Source organism: Sabethes cyaneus, chromosome 2, assembly GCF_943734655.1.
Source record: "Sabethes cyaneus chromosome 2, idSabCyanKW18_F2, whole genome shotgun sequence".
NCBI classification, from domain to species: Eukaryota; Metazoa; Arthropoda; class Insecta; order Diptera; family Culicidae; genus Sabethes; species Sabethes cyaneus.
Genome location: NC_071354.1, coordinates 33,725,131 through 33,747,377, shown reverse-complemented (window position 1 = coordinate 33,747,377; position 22,247 = coordinate 33,725,131). Strand labels below are relative to the sequence as shown.

At 38.8% G+C, this 22,247-nt stretch overlaps 1 protein-coding gene across 1 annotated transcript in view; it reads left to right on the top strand.

The window, feature by feature from the left end:
- Positions 1-10,358: 10,358 nt before the first annotated feature.
- Positions 10,359-22,247, top strand: part of LOC128735253 (protein O-mannosyl-transferase Tmtc3-like) — a 450,482-nt gene continuing 438,593 nt past the window's right edge. Inside the window, exon 1 of the mRNA XM_053829747.1 lies at positions 10,359-10,544. Within this exon, the coding sequence (XP_053685722.1) occupies positions 10,359-10,544 (186 nt within the window). The remainder of the gene's footprint in view (positions 10,545-22,247) is intronic.

The window sequence follows — 22,247 nt, the reverse complement described above, 5'->3', positions numbered from 1 at the left end:
GTTTAGTATTAAACAAAATAATGTAAATCCACTTAAGTTGCAAGCGGCCGAACGGGTTGCGGTTGAATGGGACTTGCCGATCTTACACTTTGGCACTACAAGGAAATTCTCTACTTTCTTTGGTCGCGAGTATTTCAGCCATTTTGCAGTTTATTGTAATATTTTTGACACTTTTCTGCAGTCTTTTCGGAGCGTTTTTAGGCCTGTCTGGAGTCTGTTTCGCTTTTTGAAGTTTTTGGGAGCCTTTTTGGAACTTTTTTGAATCCGTTGGAGTTCTTTTGGAACTTTTGGAAATCATTTTTGAAGCAATTTCGAAGCGTTTTTGAGCGTTTTTGGAGCATTTTTGCAGCATTTGTGAGTTTTTTGGAGGATTTTAAAACACTCCTGAAGCCTTTCTGCAATCTTTTCCTGCAGGCTTTTGAAGTTTTATGGAGCTGTTTTAGAGTCTTTTTAAAACATTTTTGGAGTCTTTTTGTAGCTTTCTTAGTACTCTTTAGGAATCTTTTTGTGTCTTTTTGGAGACTTTTTAGAGCCCTTTCCGAAGCTTTCCTGGAGTTTTTTTGGACTGGAGGAATTTTGAATTCCTCTGGATTTTTTTTGGAGCCGTTTCGAAGTTGCTGTCTTTTTGGAGCATTTTTTAAACTACCTTAGAGCCTTTTTGACGCTTTTTGGAGGCCCTTTGGAGCTACGATACCAGGTAGAACAGGGTAACATTGATTAGTTCAGGAAAGTTGGCAGAAATTGATTATTTCACTTATTGATGTGAATGGTGAATTGGTCAGTTTACCAATGTTTCCCCGCTTTACGGTACCTTCTTCGATTTGTATTGGAAATTTTTTGAGCCTTTTGGGAGCGTATTAGGAACCTTTTTGGAGTCTTTTGTAATATCTTAGAGTATAGAGTAGGATCTTTTTGCAGTCTTTATGAAGCTTTTTGCTGCTTTTTGGAACTATTTCTATATTTTTGAAAGCTGAGAATGGCACTAGCCGATCTTCCATTTTGGCACTAGTAGGAAACTGTATAGAGGCGAGATAAGTTCGAGATTGCGTTACATTGCGGAAGTTCGTATTCTACTACTTCTCTCCTCTCTATTTCCCAGTTGGCCTCGAGGTACAACACTGGTATAACAAGCCAGTCGTCGCACGTTCGAAACTGGACTGAGGGTCTCTAAGCGTCAATAGGGTAGAAACCCCGAGCCTTTTTGGAGTCTGCTTCGCGTTTTTGAGGTTTTTTTGAGGCCCTCTAGCGGCTTGGGTCTGCATTTTTGGAGTCGTTTTCATTTTTATTTTTTAAAGTGGTTTTAACAAATTGGTCATTTACCACCTTTTTTTGGAGTCGATTAGTGTCTTTTTCGATCCTGTCATAGAGTTTCTTGGAGCCAGTCATGAAACTTTTAGAGCCTTTTTGGTGCCATTCTATAAGTCTTTTTGGGGGCCTTCGAAGCCGCAAGGTTATCGAGTCTGCTTTGACAAGCGAGTGGTCGTGGGTTCGAATGTTAGTAGAATCAAGCCATTCGATGTCAGGTGACTTTAGCATGGGTTTAATCTCAGGCCTCTCCATTTACCCTTTCTTCATGCTGAATTCTGTATCACCCTCTGAAGCCTCTTGACAGTGCAAATGTCCCTCTTATAGTTAACAGTACTGGTCAGAGGTACGAATGAGTCCTCGCCAGGGACGGCTATAATATGGGATAGTACTGTCAGCTAGGAATAATTGGGTAAAGTAGATCAAGCTTTGAAGGAAGAGTAATACACATAAGCACGCATAAAAAAATTTATAAGCAGATCGTTCATTCAATAGCGATAACAGCAAAAAGTAATGCAGTGCGGGTCATACAGCAAACACCCGGGCGAAATCACAATAAATCAACTATACAGGTCGCAGTGATGAGTCCACATATGGAAAAAATAGGTCTTTTTGGAGCCTTTTTGAAATCATTTGTGAAGCGCTTGTGAACATTTTTTAAAACCTTTTTGGTGTCGTTCTCAAAGGCTTCAAAAGGCACTAAAAATTGGAGCCTTTTTAGTGCCTTTTGAAGCCTTTGCGAACATTTTTGGAGCCGTTTTGGAGGTCGTTGGTTTGTTATTTGTGCTTTTTTGGCGGTTTATTTGAATCTTTCTATTGCATTTTTAGAGAACTCTTTTTATAACCTTCTTGAATCTGTTTGGAGCCGTTTTAGAGCCTCCTTGGTGATTTTTAGAGCCGAGTGCTTTTATGGAGTGTTTTTAGAACCTTTTTGAAATCTCTTTGTTTTTCAGTGCTTTTTTGGAGCCTTTTAAAGTCATTTTGTGGTCGTTTTGAAGCTTTTCTGTGCTTGTCTGGAGTCTTTTTAGAGCCATTTTTGAAACTTTTTTCGAGCCTTGTAGTACTTTTTTAAAGCATTTTTGGAATCTTTCAATCCGTTTCGGTGCTTTATCCGTTTAGGCTTTTTGGAGTCGTGTTGGATTCCTTTGTGAGTCTTGTTTAAGCTCTTTTTTAAACTAGTTGATGCCTTTTTGAGACATTTTTGGAGTGGCATCTTTTTGGAAACTTTTTAGAGATGGAACTCTTTAGAGATTTTTTGGAGCTTTTTTATATCTTTTAGAGACTTTTTTGTGTTTTTTGGAGTTTTTCAGTTTTTTTTAATCTTCACGAACATTTTTGGAGACTTTTCTAAACTTTTTGGAGTTGTTTTGGAGTTTTTATGCCTTGTTGAAACTTATATAAATCTTTTTTGAGTCCTGATGAGTTCCTCATGGTGCCTTTTTGGAGCCTTTTGGGAACATTTCGGAGTCCTTTTTTATTTATTTTTACCTTTTTGGAGCCTTTTTGAAACCATTATAGAGTCTCGTCGAAATTTTTTTGGTTTCTTTTTAGTGTCTTTTTGTAGCTATTTAAATGCTTTTTGGAGTTTTTTTTCGTGCCTTTCTATAGATCTTTTTGGAGCCTTTTTGAAATCATTTGTGAACCTTTTTTGAACCTTTGTGAACATTTTTTAAAACCTGGCGTTCTGGAGTTTTAGTATTTTGTAAAAGTCTTTTTGCAGCCGTTTTGGAACTTTTTTGTGTGTTTTTAAACTTTCTTTGGAGAACTTTTTTGAGAATTTTTATTGATTTTTGGAATCTTTTTTGAGCCTTTCCTGGAGCTTTTGAGCCTTTCTGATATCTTTTTGAAGCTGTTTTCAGCTTTTTTATGTCTTTTGGAATCATTTTTTGTGTATTTTTGAAGTTTTTTAAAGGCCTTGCTTTTGCAAAACTTTTTGGGGTTGTTCTAGAGCCTTTTCAAAGCCGTTTTGAAGATTTTTAGTGATGTGATTTTTTGAAGCCTTTTTAGAGTCTTTTTGGACCCATTTGGGGCTTCTTTGTACCTTTTTGAAGTTTTTTAGAGCCCTTTTGAAACTTTTTTGCACCCATTTTGGCCCTTTTGAGTGCTGTTTTGAAGCCTTTTTAGAGTTTTCGAATCTTTTTAGAGCCGTTTTGAAACTTTTTTGATGCTTTTTGGAACCGTTTTGGTGTCTATTTGAAGTATTTTTAAACTTTTTTGGATCTTTTTGAACCCTTTTTGGTCTCCGAAGTCTTTTCGGAGCCTTTTGGCCCCTTATTAGAGCTTTTTTCCTAAATTTATTGGTTTCTTTTTGGAGTCTTTTATATAGTTTTTTAGAGCCTCTTTGGGCCCCTTTTGAGGCTTTTGTGTTGTCTTTTTGGAGTATTTTTGGACTTTCCAGCAGACCGTAGCAGCAGAAACCTTTTTGAAGTCTTTTAGTGCCTCTTTGGAGACTTTTTGAGGCATTTCATGGAGGTTTTTCGGAGCAGTTTGGACACTTTTTGGATTCCTGTTGGATTTTTTTTGTGAGCTTTTTTGGAGTCGTCTTAAAGTCATTTCTGACGCTTTTTTGTATCTATTTGGAGTTTTTTACAGCCCTTTTTCAAACCTTTTTGGTGTTTTGAGTACTTTTTTGACCCCTTTTTGGAGCTGCTTTGGAGCATTTGGGTGCCTTTTTGGAGTCTTTTTGATATTTTTTTGATGCTTTTAAGAATCTTTGGTTTTCTGGATTCGTTTCAGTGCATTTTGGGAGTTTCTTTTGCCTTTTTGTGCTGTTCTGAAGAGCGTTTTTGCTTCCTCTGGGGCTCAACTAATGCCAATGAGCGAACTCAAAAGGGCTTTATTGAATCACGCTTCTCGGCCATTTTCTCTTGAATTATTCCAAGAGAAACTCTTGAGTAGTTCCAGGTACCTCTTCATCAGCCAACAATTCACTCAAAGCCGCTTGTATAGAATATTCAATTACTTTTCAAGTTCTTTTTATCTTATAAAGAGTATTTTTCATAGAAACATGGAATTTTAAAATGAAATAAGACATAGCTTAATGGTGGTGAATGCCGCTAAAGCCATCCTTCGCCTGAAGTAATCCGGTTGACGTGTGTTCTAGTTAATTCAATATTGTGTCTGACTGTTGTGATTTTAACCCATTAACCCTCTAACGGGCAACAACGTAAAAACGATGCAACCAAGCCAATGACTATTTTATCATGAAAGTACACTCAAAAGAACCTGAAGTCTTGATTTTCATGCAAAAATAATTACCCGGAGGAGCGCCAGGTTAGAAAAAGCCCAATTTCCCTATTTCGTTTTTCATGTCTAACGCTCTACCCAGATAATTTTTCAATTCAAATACATTACAAAATTGAAATAAAGCATGAAATTTGCTCATAGAAAATTTTTAAGGTCAATCGTTTTGTTCTAGATGTCCTTTTTCTCCAAAAGTAAAAAAGGAAATATTCGCGCATTAATTATTTTCGAAATTTTTCGGAATTTTTGTTTTTGAAAGTTGGTAACTTTTGAATGCATAGTCAGTATATTGTCATATTAATATCAAAATGTCAAGAAATCTGTTCTGAACACATTTTGCATATTGTCAATTCAAAACAAAATTCGTATGCGGCTCTGGAGCTCCAAAAGCGAAGGCCGTCTACAGACGGCCTTACCCGTTAGAGGGTTAAGCCCCACACTTTTTCCAGCAGGGATGGAAAGTTGAAACTTTCAGCAATATTTTCTTTTATGTCTACTAAGAAAAAGCCACTGACATGTATTATTAATTTTGACCCTGTGTCCCGCAACTCTACGTTGCGAAAACGTAACGCTGGGCGTTAAGGGTATACCGTTTTTGCATACCTTCATTATCTATACCTATAAAAAAGGATTTCTGTCTGTCTGTCTGTCCGTATGTTCCTTATACAATCGAAAACTACTGAACCGATCGGCGTGAAAATTTGCATGTACAGGTTTTTGGGGCTAGGGAAGGTTCTCTCGATTGCAAAAGACCCATCCCCCCACTAAGAGGGGGGGCTCCCATACAAATCTATGCCTATAAGAATGGATTTCTGTCTGCTCTATGTTCCTTATAGAATCGAAAACTACTGAACCGATAGGAGTGGAAATTTGCATATAGGGGTTTTGGTGCCAGGGAAGGTTCTTATGATGGTTAGAGATCCCTCTCCCACTAAGAGGGGGGGGGGGGCTCCCATACAAATCTATTCCCATTAAAAAGTGATTTCTGTCTGTCTGCCCGAATGTTCCTTATAGAATCGAAAACTACTGAACCGATCGGCGTGAAAATTTGCATATAGGGGTTTTTGGGGCCAGGGAAGGTTCTTATGATGGTTAGAGACCCCTCCCCCCACTAAGAGGGGCGGCTCCCATACAAATGAAATGCAAATTTCCTCATAACTCGAGAACTAATTAATCAAATGGAACCATATTTGGCATGTGGATGTTTTTGGAGGCATGAATTTTTTCTATGATGATTTAGGACCGCTTACTTTTTTAGGAGGGGGGGCTCTTATACAAAAGAAAAATAAATTTCCTCATAACTTTGTTTTGTCGACTGTAGAATTTAATATTCTCGTTTTAATTGGCTGTCAGTCTATTGATAGTAGAACAGATTTTGTAATCTTTCCAACGTTTCAACTGTGTATTTCAGTCTTCTTCAGGGACTGAATATTGTCTGCTCTATGTCAAGTATCTGTGTCTCGTAGAAATTACTTGTTAAAATTGTTTTTGTTGCACATCTGTTATTTTGTCTAATTAACTGGATCATTGCATCTGTTTTTCCTGTATGTACACTGACGGTCTTACGTCCACTAACTGTATTGTATATTTGAAGACTGAAATACACAGTTGAAACGTTGGAAAGATTACAAAATCTGTTCTACTATCAATAGACTGATAACCAATTAAAACGAGAATATTTCCTCATAACTCCAGAACTAATCAAGGGAATGGAACCAAATTTAGCATGTGGGTGTTTTTGGAGGCATGAATTTTTTCTAAGATGAACTAGGACCCCTTACCTTTTTAGAAGGGGGGGGGGCTCCCATACAAATGAAATACAAATTTCCTCATAACTCGAGAACTAATCAAGCAAATGGAACCAAATTTGGCATGTGGGGGGTTTTGGAGGCAGGAATTTTTTTAATGATGGTTTGAGACCCCTCACCCCTGTGGATAAGGACTCTCATACAAATAAAACAGAAATTTTTGCTTAACTCAAAAACTAATCAAACTCGAGAAATTTTAGACTCATAAAACATTAATCAATAACAAGACCACCAAAAACTATCAATAGTAACATTAGATAATTCAGCGCGAGTCGGCTTTAGGCCGCGAGTGTTGCCGGGGACCTGCCGTCGGAAGCGCCGGCCGCTTTGGCTCACTGGTAACGGCGGACAATGATACCAACTGCGAGATTCGGAGGTGTGTTATCAGCGGAAGTCGTGCTTACTATGGACTTCACAAGCAATTGCGGTCGAACAGACTAAGTCCCCGTACAAAGTGCACTCTTTACAAGACGCTTATTAGACCGGTTTTTCTCTACATGGACGATGCTAGAGGAGGACCTGCGAGTGCTCGGTTGACGACGAGTGCTAAGAACGATCTTCGGCGGCGTACAGGAGAGCAGGAATATGGAGGCGAAAGATGAACCAGGAACTCGCACAGCTCTGTGGCGAACCCGGTATCCAAAAGGTAGCTAAAGCTGGACGGATAATCGATTGTTCTGATGAACGATTGTATCGACCGTAAAAAGGATGCGGCGTGCGATGAGTTTCTCGAACTGAAGAACAATGATCACATACAACCCAAGCAGCACATTTTTCGCACTTATGGTTGCAGAAACTTATTTCTGACTAAAATTAGTCGTAAATCGGTTGACACAACTGAATTGTAACAACTGTGCTAGTAGGGAAACAGACATAACACTCACTGTTCACTAATTTCAATTTTATTGTTGGTTGGGAAGGTCTCCGTATTCGTTAAAATGGCGCTTTTTAACGGAAGAAGGGTAAAGCCACTTATAAAATACTTGCTAGTCCGCGGAATACTCCTGCGGATAAGTTGAAATTACCATCGACCATCGTGTTTGTTGTGTCTTTGCCGTTATTTGGGATGAAAAATCACCAAATTAAACTGGCAACGAATAAACTCGAAAAAGTTTCATTCAATTGGTCATTATATGGTTGCTCACTGTAAATTTAATTATTCAAAATTTAATTTCTCGTGTAAAGTTTCAGATACTATCGAAACTTAGACACTGGGAAAAGAAAGACCAGTTAGGCTAGTTAGGTGGATTCAAACAGGATGTGGTTTTTATTTTGTTATTTTTGGCACTCTTCTCACCGAGACTAACTCGGGCTATCTCGAGTCATTGTAACAAGCGATGTACCTACTTCCTTAATGGTTGCGGTGTTATTGTTGAAAACGATGGCGATGTTTTCCCGCTTTCTGTCTCTCTGTTGTCGGTTTGTTTTTGCTAGCTAACATACATACATGAGCACGGAAAACGCGGCGCGGCGAGATTATTTGAGTTTGGAGAGTAATTTGCCAACTCAATTTAGCATGAGATTTCGTTTTCGGGAAGCTGTGCTGCAGCACTGCTGGTGATTTTGTGCCATTCTGCGTGGTGGCGGAGGTGGCGGCGCGGTGCGCCGAGGCAGCACTTGCTGTGCACGGAAGAAGTTTGTTTCACAATCTACTTTAGATATATTGTTTTTGTTTCTACCAGGTCAATTCGTTTTATTATGATGATGATATAGGAATGGGTTTGTTCAGAGATGATTTTTTTTAATCCTTCGCTAATCTGAGTGTATTTGTTTCAGAGCCAAATATTTTCTCTAGAAGAGTTAAGTTTTCTTTTCGGGTTAGAAATATTTGATAGTTGATAACAGGTCTCTTGACACAAAATGCATAAAAACAATATACATGAAGCAGAGCTCTACTCTTTAAATCTGAATGGAGGTGGTCCGTATGGATAGTTTTGAAAAAGCATGAGAAAAAAAAATTTATAAAACGAAACGTGATAAAAAATGCAAGTGCAAAGGATAAGAATATTGAAACGAGAAATGGTAAAAGAAAAACGAAAAAATAGAGATTAGTGTCGTACCTAACATTTTGTTTTAAATTCAGTGCTGTTCAGTAATTTACTCATAAGAAATATTTAGGCACTGCTTTTACCATCGATCCACTTTATTGAGCGAATATTTTACTCCCAATCAACTACATTATGGGAAAACATGGTGCCAAGAGAAAAACTTTAGAACATTTTTTTACCATCACAGATGATCTCATCAAAAAGCTAGTAAAAGTTTCCTCATAAATGCAATACTCGACACGACACTCCATAAATCGACACTCTTTATGGCGTAAATCGTCATCAGGCGATCGACTTTTTCCTGTCTAGTCTGTGGGGCTAAACACTTAACCGTTTCCTACAGTCGGAGTTTGCTACAGCATCAAACTTAGTTAGTTTGTCCGTCCACTTTCCAGTGCCAGTAGGCCATCATCATCGATTCCGGTGTGGGGGTGCCACGGAACAGCTGCAGACATGACACTCGCGTTCTCCGGTTGGTTCTAAACCGGGACGTCGTCGGCAACCGGAAGGAAGAAAGCGTGCAGCGACAGCTGCTTGGCTAACATAAAACCACACAGAGACGAACGGTTAGAGGAAAAATAAAAATCAAGCTAACAAAGCAAAAGTTTAACCTCGGTTCGGTTTTGCCAGCTCATGGCTTAAAGTGAGGAAAAGCCTGGCCACAGCTTGGGGAAAATTGTCAACACCGATGTCGGCTAAACCCCGGACTGAAAAGGGTAGCACCGTGATGTGAGGTGAGCTGAGCTGAGCTGCGCTGCGGTTGCTTCAAATGATGAAGAAACAAAGAGAACAAAATAAAATACAAATACCCAGTCACGCCCAACACTGCTCCCTTCGGAAATTCCGAATCCGGAACTGAACATTCAACAAGAATCCCAGTTGCCGCTCCGCTATGCTCGTAGCTATTGGACAGGAATCTGGCTGCTGAAGAAGCCGGCGAAAGTCATTATTCATTCCGACTCCTACGAAGTTGAATGCCAGTTTGTTTGGAGTTCTTGTCTTCTGCTATGATATTCTGTATGTTTTACGCTTCGAAAAGTTCAACTTTTCTTCGTTCGTTCGGTTTGACTATGTGTGCACTCACTCTGTCGGGGGAAGTTTCCGTTGCTTTATTTCGGATTTTTGACGGTGTGAGCGGTATGTCTTGTCAAACCTGATCCGGATGTCAAAAATGATTCGAAAAATGTGGTTGCGAGATAAAGTTATTGTTTAGCAAAAACGTGGAGATGTTCTAATATTTAAGTACATTTTTTCCAGTGAGGGAAAATTTCTCTAATCAATCCAGTGATTCATTTTTCGACGTGAACTGAACTTTTTTCGAACATCCCAACTGACAGGTTGACGATTTTCTGTTTCTTCTGACAACAAATTGCCTCTAACTTTGGCCCCACAAAAAAAAAGAATGATTGAAGAAGATTTTAATATTTTATGTATTATAAACCTAATCCGATTTCTTTCCTCTGTCTGCTTTCTTTCATTCACAGATACCACCCATTTCCGGTCGGAGTATTTTTGGTGGTGCAGTTCGTCGTCGTCGTCGTCGTTGTCGTCTCCGGGTCGGTCGTTCGATTGACTGTCGCGGCGGCGGGCGCGCGTGTGTTTGTTTGCTCCAAAATAATCTCCCCAGCAGCCCCGGTGCACAAAGTTTCCAATGTCAAATTATGATCGAAATTCAATTTCCGCCGTCACCCGAGAAGAGCGATAGGCATCATTTGATTCCTCTGCTTTGTAGTCCGATTTGCGCTGAAACAGAAGGTCCTTCAGCTCCTTCTGCCGCCAATAATTGATATATTGGAAAAAAAAAAAAAATAAAAGAAAAGTTAAGAAAGAAGTTATTATTGGCAGAGTGTGTGAATACCAGGAAGCAAAACCAGGCTTACCTAATATATATAGAGAGAGAACGTCGAAAAGTAAATTGAGCGCGAAGCTACCGGCTTGTTGAAGGAAAAGAAAAATGTCGTCTCACCACCTGTACGGGGCCCTGATTGCCCTGACGTGCGTGCTGTGCTACCATAACAGTCTGAACTGTGGCTTCGTGTTCGACGACATTAGTGCAATTAAGGAAAATCGGGACCTGCGGCCGCATTCGTCCATCAAAAATGTTTTCCTCAACGACTTCTGGGGGACGCCGATGCATAAGGTAAGTTGAAATGTAGAGAAATTGTATATATGTTGGGCTGCTTAATCGTGCTGTGGCAGGACATTTTTTTTCTGCCAAGAGGCAATTGTTTGTTTGACGTGAATAACTGATTGTCAGTAATTAGAACTTTTAAGAACTGATATTTCAAACGATTTCGGCGAAAGTTGAACGATTAAAATTAATGGTAGAATGTTTTTAGTTTTGCGGAGTGGCTTAAATATTGAGAGAAAACATGCACTTGAGCTGCAAGTTTTAGAAATATTAACTTTGAATAGGGTCTTTCTGTTAGGCAACAGAAATAAGTTTTTCCAACTAATTATAACTGGTGTAATAACCATTAAATAAAAGCAAAAATGTTCGATAGTTTTCAGAGAATGAGCTTCTTCGTTGTATAAAGTTTATATTAACTTAATTAATTATATTAACTAATTAACTTTAGTTAATTATATTAACTAAATAATAAATGACATGTTATCTTAAAAAGTTTATTTGTAAAATAATGATAAGTAAATAAATCTATACCTATAAAAAAGGATTTCTGTCTGTCTGTCTGTCCCTATGTTCCTTTTAGAATCGAAAAGTACTGAGCCGATCGGCGTGAAAATTTGCATGCAGGGGTTTTTGAGGCTACGGAAGGGTTTTATGATGGTTTATGAGACCCCTCCTCCCACTAAGAGGGGGGCTCCCATACAAATGAAACATAAATTTCTGCATAACTCGAGAGTTAATCAAGCAAATGGAAAAAAAGATGGCAAAAGTCCCTTCCCCCCACTAAGAGGGGGGGCTCCCATACAAATCTATGCCTAAAAAATGGATTTCTGTCTGCTTTATGTTCCTTATAGAATCGAAAACTACTGAACCGATCGGCGTGAAAATTTGCATATAAGGGTTTTTGAGGCCAGGGAAGGGTTTTATGATGGTTTATGAGACCCCTCCTCCCACTAAGAGGGGGGCTCCCATACAAATGAAACATAAATTTCTGCATAACTCGAGAGTTAATCAAGCAAATGGAAAATAAATTTACATATGGGTGTTTTTGGAGACAAGATTTTTTTCTATGATGAATTGAGACCCCTTATCTTTTTAGAAGGAGGGGCTCCCATACAAATGAAATGCAAATTTCCTTATAACTCGAGAACTAATCAAGCAAATGGAACCAAATTTAGTGTGTGGGTGTTTTTGTAGGCAATTTTTTTCTATGGTGAATTGAGACCCCTGCCCTATTTAGAAGGGGAATAATGACCTCTCTCTCTTTTAAGACAGGGGGCTTCCATACACATGAAATACAAATTTCCTCATAATTCGAGAACTAATCAAGCAAATGGAACAAAATTTGACACGTGGGTGTTTTTGGAGACAAGAATTTTTTCTATGGTGAATTGAAACCTCTCCGTACTTTAGGAGGGGGGCTCCTATACAAATGAAATACAAATTTCCTCATAACTCGAGAATTAATTAATCAAATGGAACCATATTTGGCAAGTGGGTGTTTTTGGAGGAATGAATTTTTTCTATGATGAATTAGGACCCCTCTTCCTTTTAGGAGGGGAGGATCCGATACAAATGAAATACAAATTTCCTCATAACTCGAAAAGTAATCAAGCAAATGAAACCAAATTTGGCAAGTGGGGGGTTTTGGAGGCAGGATTTTTTTTAATGATGGTTTGAGACCCCTCACCCCTGTGGTAGGGGGATAAGGACTATGGTGAATTAGGATCCCTTCCCATTTTAGGAGGGGGGGGGCTCCTATACAAATGAAAAACAAATTTCCTCATAACTCGAGAACTAATCAAGCAAATGGAACCAAATTTGACATATAAGTGGTTTTGGAGGCAAGATTTTTTTCTTTGGTGAATTGAGACCCTTCTCCTCTTTAGAAAGCGAGTTATGACCCATCTCCCCTTTAAGAGGGTGCCATATTTGGTTCCATTTGCTTGATTAATTCTCGAGTTATGAGCAAATTTGTATTTTAATATATGAAGCCTCCTTCCGAAATAGGGGAGGGGTCTCAATTCACTACAGAAAAAATTCTTACCTCCTCTTAGGGGGCGAGGAGTCACTGACTATTATAAGAACCTTTCCCGGCACTAAGAATCCCTGCATGCCAATTCAGTAATTCAGTAGTTTCTTAGGAGTAGTAGTTCAGTGGTTCCCGATTCTGTATGGAACATACGGACAGACAAACAGAAATGCATTTTAATATATAAGGTTTTACATAATTCATTCTAATCATGGTTCCTAAATGGAAGTAACATCAGTAACATTTCTGCTAATGATGATCGAAGTATTCTAGAATGTATACATCAGCAAAAAAACTTAGAAAAGCTAACCAGGACTGTTGTGCTGTCAAGTGTGATTATCTCTGATGATAACGATAAATCGTCCTGCTCAAACCGCTGTAGGGGTATGAGTTGGGACCATCATCATCATTTTTTTATGAAACTCTTAGAGGAACTATAAATTCTAAGAAACGGATAAAATTGATGTACAGAGCACGGACCTTTAAGAAATTTAAACCTGTCTTTTTGTATCAAATTTATAGGAATATTTTGGAGTATTTATTACAATACAGTAAATTAAAAATTTGCGTGACAAACATTTGCAAAATGTCAAATTTGAATTAAACCTGCATTCGTAGTTCTACGCGAGCCTCTCGTTCGTCGCCCTAGGCATAGACCTTCATGCTTTATTTCCATTTGCTTGTCTTATTTTAACATTCCGGTTTCCTAAACTGCTTCCGTTTGTTTCTCTTTTTACCTTCTCATATCCATATTCTTGCCAAAATCTGAACACAGCGAATATATTTTCATGAACAGAACTTTTGTTTCAAACAAGAAAACAACTTTTGAAATTTGCAGAATCGATGACGACTAATTTCACCTTAATTTGTTTATGCAAAAGTTGCTTATTTACATGAACTCTTTACACACATAAAGTTTCATTGAATTCTGATAGGGTGCTGCCAGTCATAGACTGCCCTAGACGAGTTGGCGTGAAATCCGTCTTACATGGCGACCGTGATAAAACTTAACTATCGGAACTATCTTTCGCGTAAATCCGTTTTAAATTTTTAGTAACTTCCTTGATTTTTGAACGCCCAGATTAGAAATTATACAAAAGTTTGTCAAAATACATATGGTACAAATTGAGAGAAAATCATACAATTTTTACCATTTGAGTTTCTACATTTGAGAAAAAGAAAAGTCATCCAAGATTGTCAATTTTATCTTTCTTAAAAGAATGATTTTATTTTCAGTTGTTAACTGGGAGCTATGCCATGATAATAATTGTTATAATAATTTGGACAACTACCAAAAATTTGAATAATATATTGAATAGAAGCACTTTCAATGCATCGGCCGATAAAATCAATTTGCACTGACGAATGGTTTAAACCAGAGTCACGAACGAGCCATTACCCATATTTAAGGATTTAAAAACACTTAGCAAAAAGTTTTCCAATCTAGCAAAAAATAATATTCTCTCCACCCTTCTTGAAGTTTCCCAAGTATTAGTGTAAAACAATTTTATGACACGTTTTAATCATCCTGCCGCCGGTAGCCGTGCTCAGCGCGTTCAAACTTCCGGTATCATCTTCTGAAAGGCTTCTCAAAATCCGAAAGAAATGTGACACCTTAATAATCCGCCTAAAAGCTTTGTATCAAAACAAACAACCTCCCCCCCGAAGCACACCATCAGCCAGCAGCCAGCCGAGCCGCCGGCGCAACTGATCGTCTAAACTCGACCCGGGGACATCGGCTGAAACGACAAACGATTAAGTACTGATAAAACTTTTAGAGAAAAGATTGCCCCACCCCGCTCGTGTCTCCCTCTGGTTATCCCATCCACCCCGGCGCCGCTTCACGTTGTACCTCGAGGCCATTCAAACTGTGGGTGGCCCTCATCTGAACCGCTGCTGCCGAACCCGAGCCTAGAGGAATTTTCAAAAAGTAAATATATTTTTAATGACTGTTTTATAGCCGTTATCTCAAAGACTGAAGCATTTTCGCACTTTCAACACTTTTCAAACACAGCAAAGGAGCAACAAGAGAGCCACTCACTTTTCCCCTTTCCACCCCGCCCCTTTCAATCGACAAAAGGGGCACAGCTTAATGGACTTCATTCTTCTTCATATCCGTCTATAGCGTACGACTTGAGAATCATTCCCGTTTGTTAGCCACCCCTAACTTTCTCGCTCGGCATCGGCACCCTACCATTTTGGTTGGTCCGTCCTAAAATTGAACGATAATGTGACGATAATTTCTTTCTCCACTCGGCCCGTACCTGACCCCCAACCAACAGCACCCGCCCTCACATCAGCATAAGCAGGAGCAACATCAACCGAAAATGTTTTGTTTGCGGTATGTCTTTGGGGCTAGTTTTATCAGTCTAACAGAACCGCCTCCCCTACAAACGATTTCCATTTCCAACCAGGCAAAGCACAGTATTATGATGGCCATATCTACAAAACGAGTCTGCTACTTTGCTTGCCTGCTTGTCACCCCCATGCGCCCTCCGTCCCTGTGACTCCTTGTTACCAGCAGCAAGCAAAGGGACAATTTTGAAACATCAAGCGTACCGAGGAAAGTCACTTTTTAAAATGGCGCAAATTTTGACGGTGTCTCCCGAGAGAGTTGGAATGGCAGTAGTAAAATTTAATTGGAAAAACTTTCTCGGGCTTGCTCGGGCTCTCCCGTGAAGGGTGACGGTCGCCGCGTCCCTCTACCCTGCTATCAGCCTGTTACAGCTCGTTTTACTGGCATGTAGATTGTAGGAAGATGGCTTGCTGCCGTGAAGAAGCGATGTATATACATACTATCCGAGCAATGAACTTGAATCGTTGAAAAGTATGGAGTCTCCTCCATTCAGCGTTGATTGCTGGTAGTGGAGACGCGCGGCTTTTTTTTATTGCCACTACGTGTAAAAAGTAAATGGTCGCAGTCGCGTCGTCCTGCTGCACAAATCGGGCGGGCTCCACTGGGCGGTGATTATCGTCTTTTTCATACACTCTGAACGTCTGCACCTTTGTATAGTTAATGTATGGAAAGAATGTATGTGCCTACATACACACACACCTTTGTGTGTGTGCGTCTGAGTGTGCCGGTGGGATGTGGCAAGTGCACTTGCAGTAAGGCAGAGAGATGCTTTCTTCGTTTCGGGTCATTTGACGTTCCAGTGTTGAGTTTTGGTAGAGTTGAATAGAAAATTTTTGTTCATGAACGGTTGCACTTCGTTCAGCTGCTGATGGCTGTCACGAAGTGGTACTTGGAAACGTAGTAAGGACCGATGTTGAATTTAAATTACTACGGGTAAAATAATGTAATTATGCGCTGGGAGATTGGGTGTGATTAAATTTCCTTTCCAAAAAAAATAATAAACTGAATATGGTGCGTATGTAATGTAATTTTAGCAAATTGGTTTCGAATATGAGAGTTATTCATAATTAATCATTTAAAAACAAAAATATGCGAAAAGGAATTAAAGAAGTAATTGAATTGAAAATTAATACATTTCTTAGGAATTCATAATAAAGTTCCAGTTCCGGGGCTATAGATCCTCTAGAACTGAGCACCAGTTTTGACAATGCCAAAAACAGTCACGATGAAATGCCAGTCCAGGTGGCCACCTGCAAGCGTCGTGGGATAATTCTGGTCTTTTTGTTGTGAGCAGCACTTCCGCGGTTAATTATTCCATCACGGCAGCCAGCTCCAGCTTCAATAGTTTCCTTTCCTCAGCAGCCGATGAATACGACTGACCGGGAACTGTAGACGTGCACGACTCGAGCGTGATTTTCGCTTGCCCTTGATGCTTTTTCCTTTGTCGCGTCCACACATGCCAGTGAGATGTTTGTTTTATTAAAGCATAGGAGCGTTTGGTGCGAAAAATCTTAGACTGAATACTGGGAAAGTTTCAATTTGCGGCTAAAAATATATTGGGTTAGTTTGTGGCAGTGGGACTCCAACGAGAAATTGTGGGTTGGAGTCCCACTGCCACAAACTAACCCAATATATTTTTAGTCGCAAATCGAAACTTTCCCAGTATTCAGTCTAAGATTTTTCGCACCAAACGCTCCTCTGCTTTAATCAAAATAGAGTTTACGTTTGACCGCGAAAAAGTTAAAAAAATGTCAGTAACAGTAAAACAGTAAGATGTTGGCAGTAGCTCAGGTAGCGTTTGCTGTTCGCCGGCTTACCTCGGCTTACCAGAGCAAGCGACAAGAATCGGTCCCGCATATTTTTCGTGGTCCTTCATTCTATCATCTACGTTGAATAAAATGGAGCATTTCAAATTCAGTCTGAACCAAAGATCAGTTACCAGTGAGCCGTTCACCTTTTGCTGTCAAAGAAAAATTACGTGCGCCCATAAATCAGCAGTAGTAATTGCGCAGCTGGAATTTAGGACTTATCCGCACGCAGGCGGGCAGATTGTGCGGTGACGAGAAGACCAATCTGCAGCTGGCTGTCCGTAGCGACGGAGAAATGAACAAACTTTTCTTCGGAGTTACTAGAGGTGTTTTGCTAAACATTCAAGCTGTTGTATTGCCCAAGAAAAGTGAGAAGAAAGCCGATATTTCTAATAGTTGTATCAATTACCAGACACCGTCCTTTTAAGGATGAAAACATGCTTTTATGAAGATATAAAAGATTATTATTGTTTTCTCATTTGTTATAGTATAACAAAGGTAAAAACACACAAAGTTATGGAAATAAAACAATGAAAAAAATTTTTTTCTTGATTCGATTAGGGTAGTTTGCCAATTGTTGCTCTCCACCCAATTCTTGCCCACTTCTCGGTTTTTGAATAATATCTAACAATTATCTATATTATCGCAGCACTCCAAACAATCAAAACACAAATATATGTCATTACCTTCAAATATGTGTAAACATGATTGTTAGGAAACAAATATTTGGAATAAAAAAATTACCTCATAAAATCCAACTCTTAGTAAAGCCAAAATACGTCGAAAGCTTACAGTTTGGATTAAGAAATCACTCATCGAATTTAAGCTTTTAGATCTGAACAAAAAGCAAATTTTCCCCGTATTACTTTCTATACTTTTCAAAATATCCGCATTCATAATATTTGATTAAATAAATAACCATATGTTCCTATTTTTGTGTTCTAATACATAGTGGTTAATGTGGCGTGTGGTATTCACTACATGTAGCAACCAAGACTACTTTTTAAATTCTGAACCCTGTCCCGAAGGCAAGACAGTCTATTTATTTAATTTTCCACTGTGCGTCCCTTTCGTAGCCCTCTTTGTAGGGGTTCTCCCCTAGTAACATTTCTAATCTAACGGTCTAACGGTTTTCTACTAGGGTTCCACCCTAGTTGCCTAAACATTCTATTGGGGTGAATATACATTATTCCCCTACTGCTACTATAATTAAACCCCTATGCTTTTGCGCATGGGTTTAATTTATGGCTTTACATCCCTAAAAGGAAACAGCGCGTGCGCTCCGTTAACCCTACTCAAATAGCGCTTAAAAATGACAGATGTTCAGAATGAAACATCTGCTAGCTTGCTTGTGGTTAGAACGACAAAAAAAACCGTTGACTAATAATCTGCTAAAAGAAAGCTACGAAAGGAAATAGAAAAGAATAGTGATATCGTCATATCACATTAATAATAGGAAAAAATGAATATTTTGTCCATTTCTTGCACATTGCTAGGTCCTACTTTACCATTTTTACTTAATTCAACTTTTATTCAAATTTTACCACTATTTGGATGTCTGATTAAAACAATACCAATAATTGTCTATTTCTCTGGAGACTAAATCCGCGAAAGCCTAATGATATTACCGGCGTGTAACAATTTTCGTGAATAGGAAATAATATCCGTAGATCTTTATTTTTTTTTTGTCGGAAGATTTGACCACTGCGATCATATAATATCCGTATACCTAATCCACAGTCGATTAGCGGAACAATGTGTGCGGAAGTTTGTAATGAGAAATTCTTAAGAAACGAAAATTATAACGCAAAACAATAAATGGTTCTGCCTCTATTAAAGGAAGAGGAGAAAGTTATCTTGTTGCTAAAAGAACTTAAAAATCGAGGATTCCCTTATACGCTCGGATGTAAAAAATAGAAAAACTTTGCTTTTGAAAAAACAAAATCTCAACCAAAAACCTAAAACTACGTTTAAATTTGAAAAAGGAAAGATACTGGGAAACAAAATTATATTAATTAATTTTAATTATTCAATAATATTCAATGCAATAATTTGTACCTACTCTAAAAAATGAAGATTTTGTAAACCGTTGTTCGGTGATAATTGAAATCAAATAGGTGACAAAATGGTAACGGTACGGTACTTATAATTGGTAAATCTGTTTTTAAAGAGTTCTTCCTTATATGTCAATTTTATGTGCTTGGTATTTCTCCTAATTTCGTTTTTTTTTGCTGTGCAACAATTGGATTGAACGTGTGCAATATTAGGCAAAGGACGTTAATCAAGTGGGCAATAATTGGGTATGTATGCTTTTGGACAAAAACTCAAACTGCTTAATATATGCGATAATTCAGGCTATGAAAACATACCAAATGTTTTACTGAAAGGTCATTTTGTTTACAAGACAAATTTCGTTTTAAGTAACGTAATAGTTCACCCGAGGGATAAGAAAAACTGATAGTTCCTGCGTTAGGTGTGGCAAATTACCCTATATAGAGGATTCGATTAAATGTAATGGAAATATGTTGGCGTCTCTATCTCTATCTAATCGAGTCCGACCTATAAAACGTAGGTTCATTATTTTCAATTTTCCAATAGTTCAACATCAAGAATCTATACATTTCTTCACTTGGGGTATGGGGATGTTTCTCCAAATATTTTAAGGTTCCATTGCTGTTCATTGAACTTAGTGTTACAATCAACTCTACATATTATATCGATAATGTTTTGAAGAAGCATTTGCTTCCCATCATCAATAAAAAAAAACACTAGAAGAATGCACCATATTGCTTCCAACCAGATTCTACACCGTCTCACCAGGCGAAAGCTACACAGGCTTGGTGTGAGGACAATTTTCCGGATTTTATTTCTTCGCCTGATTTGAAAATGCCGAACACGGAAGTATTTAATGGCTCAGTCACGTACACAAAGCAAAATTATAAGATAGAAAGTTACGGAGAACGAAATTATGCAAGGTTTGCTGGCATCGTGCTCATCGGTGCGAGCCGAAGACGAAAGCACCGCGTTCGGTGTCGTTCCGAGGGGTGCTCATAATAAGTCTGCTTTCTCTACACCCTTCGCCTGATTTGAAGGCTCTGTTAAATAATAACCCCTCTAGGGTTTAGTTCATTTTCAGCACTACATAATTCACTAAAATGATCATAGCTTTTTGCGTCTCTATAAGTTTTCACCAAATTTAGTAACTTTATTGAAGTTTTCTTTAACTATTGATATTTGGCAGGGCAGTCTTCAGAGAAATTTATCAAGACATAGGTTTGATGTTTTTCCAACGTTTCGGCACTTTGTTGGTGTCTTTTTCAAGAGGTAATATCATGAGCAGATCGTGATCATGTCATTTGGACCCGAAGTTATTTAGGTGTTCCTTGGCTATTGCTTTTGTCAAACTTTTGAAATATGTCTGTTGATATTTTTTAAACAAATTTTCAATCAGTCAGTTCGCTGCAGTTACGAGTCATGGTACGTGCCATCCGGGCCCGTAGGGACCCCTCGGAACCGGAATCGAATCCCAAAAAAGGACGTTTTAACATCAGCAATATAAATATGTCAGGCCGTATATCAAAAGATATCAGCATTGGATAAAGAAAAGCGATCGGCAGTCATCTCATGTCTATCAGAGCTCAAACGACCGGCTACAGCTCCCGAACAAGTTCCTTTGAAATCTGTGAAATCTGGATTGGATTAAAATTCAATTTCTCATTGTCTGTTTTGCTATATACAACATTTGGCCTTTTGATTTTCATTTGGGCGTTCTTCATTGATAAAAACAAGTGTCGTTGATTCTTCTCGTTCCAAAAAAAGATTCGATGATCATTCATCAACATGCGAGTGGATCTCAGTGTCAGTAATATTGGGAAGAAAATAATTAAAGAAAAATGCATCTGATGAAAGGCGAAGCGTACTAGCCTGAAACGTTACGCAGAAAAGGAAAAGAGTCTTTTTTTCACCAAGAAGAATCAACGACACATGTTATTAACAACGTTACGGTGACTAAGAATATATCAATGTCTATCAATCTGTGCGGTCGCAACACATACAGTCAACAAAAATATATTCGCGCTGGATAAATGTGCGAATGAATGATAGAATCAGGCAAGCGTCATAACAAAACCTTGATATAAGACCACAGAGTATAGACGGCTTAGTGGTGTAATAGGTTAAACAACACGCTCAACCAGAGATTGGGAGCTGTGAGTTCGACTCTCACCTTCGCTAAGTCTATATTTTTGGCCTAATATCAAGAATTTTCAGTTTGCCTGAATCTTCATTTCTCGCATTAAGCATTTATTCTTCCCCAACAGAAAAGTAAAAGCCGACTGCTATACGTCGTTGAAAAAAAAAAAATAAGAATATAAAGTTCTTCATTGTTGTTTGTTTTCTAGTTACCTTCGTTCCAAATTTTATGTTCTGGAAGAGATTATTCCAAGGATTTGTGACTGTCGTTAGGGTTTATTTAGCAAAATTATTACCGTTTATTTCATTTTATACACTGCAATTGGTTGTCAAACATCATTACACGATTCCGCTTGGTATCATTCAGTATAAACGCGCTGACCATTAATTGACGTAGATTGACTTCCCTTTGGCTAAATTGAATATGGAAAGAAGCTCGTGAGTACAATTGTCAACGTTTGCATTCTCGCCGTTTTGTTAGTAAAAGCTAAAAATATCCGGTATAATATTAACGACACAGTCCACAGTCCGACCATCCAAAATAAATTGTAAATTAATTAAACCCCTGAACTTGTACCTGAGCAACATTAATTCCAATACGCCGCAGAAACGATTCAAACTAAGTTCAAATCCTGACTGCCTTTCACATTCCAAACGCCATATAGACGCAATAAAAATAATGACTCGTTTTCGGCCAAAGTTAAAGGACACTAGAGATTACCCCGCTCCGTACTTCGCACCGAATGCCGGCTGGCAGCCATTAACCCCCTTCCGAAGCTAATCTGAAAATCAAATCAGCCTAACTTTCGGATCAGTTCGCGTTACAGGAGAATTCATCGGTCCAGCTGTGCTCCGCCACCACTAGCTCGGATCCAGCTATAGGAGCGGAGGCTGCAATGGTTGGGTGGGAAGCCTTAGTGGCCCTATTAAAATATATTAGCTTCGACTGGCTCTGACACTAACCCTGTCTGAGCTGAGCACACTTAATGGACCGAGTCACATACAGCAGGCGCACAAGGTACACGCTTCACCGACTAGGACGACGATAACGAGATGAGCTGGAACCGAGTCTGTATGTCGATGATTTCAGGCACCGAGGCCACGTTCCAGTGAACCAGCCAGGCAGTGGCTGGCCGAGCCTAGTAGCACAGGCACAGGAATGGCATCGGAATGAAAAACTTGTCCCTGGACTCAAATTTTCATGCATATTTTAATTTGGAATTCCGATCGAATAAAATACAGAATACAACCAAAAATATATTCCCATACGAGCCCGCCCGAAACGGGACAGAACAGGCCAGGACAGCGTGCGAAGTGTAAAACGGGAA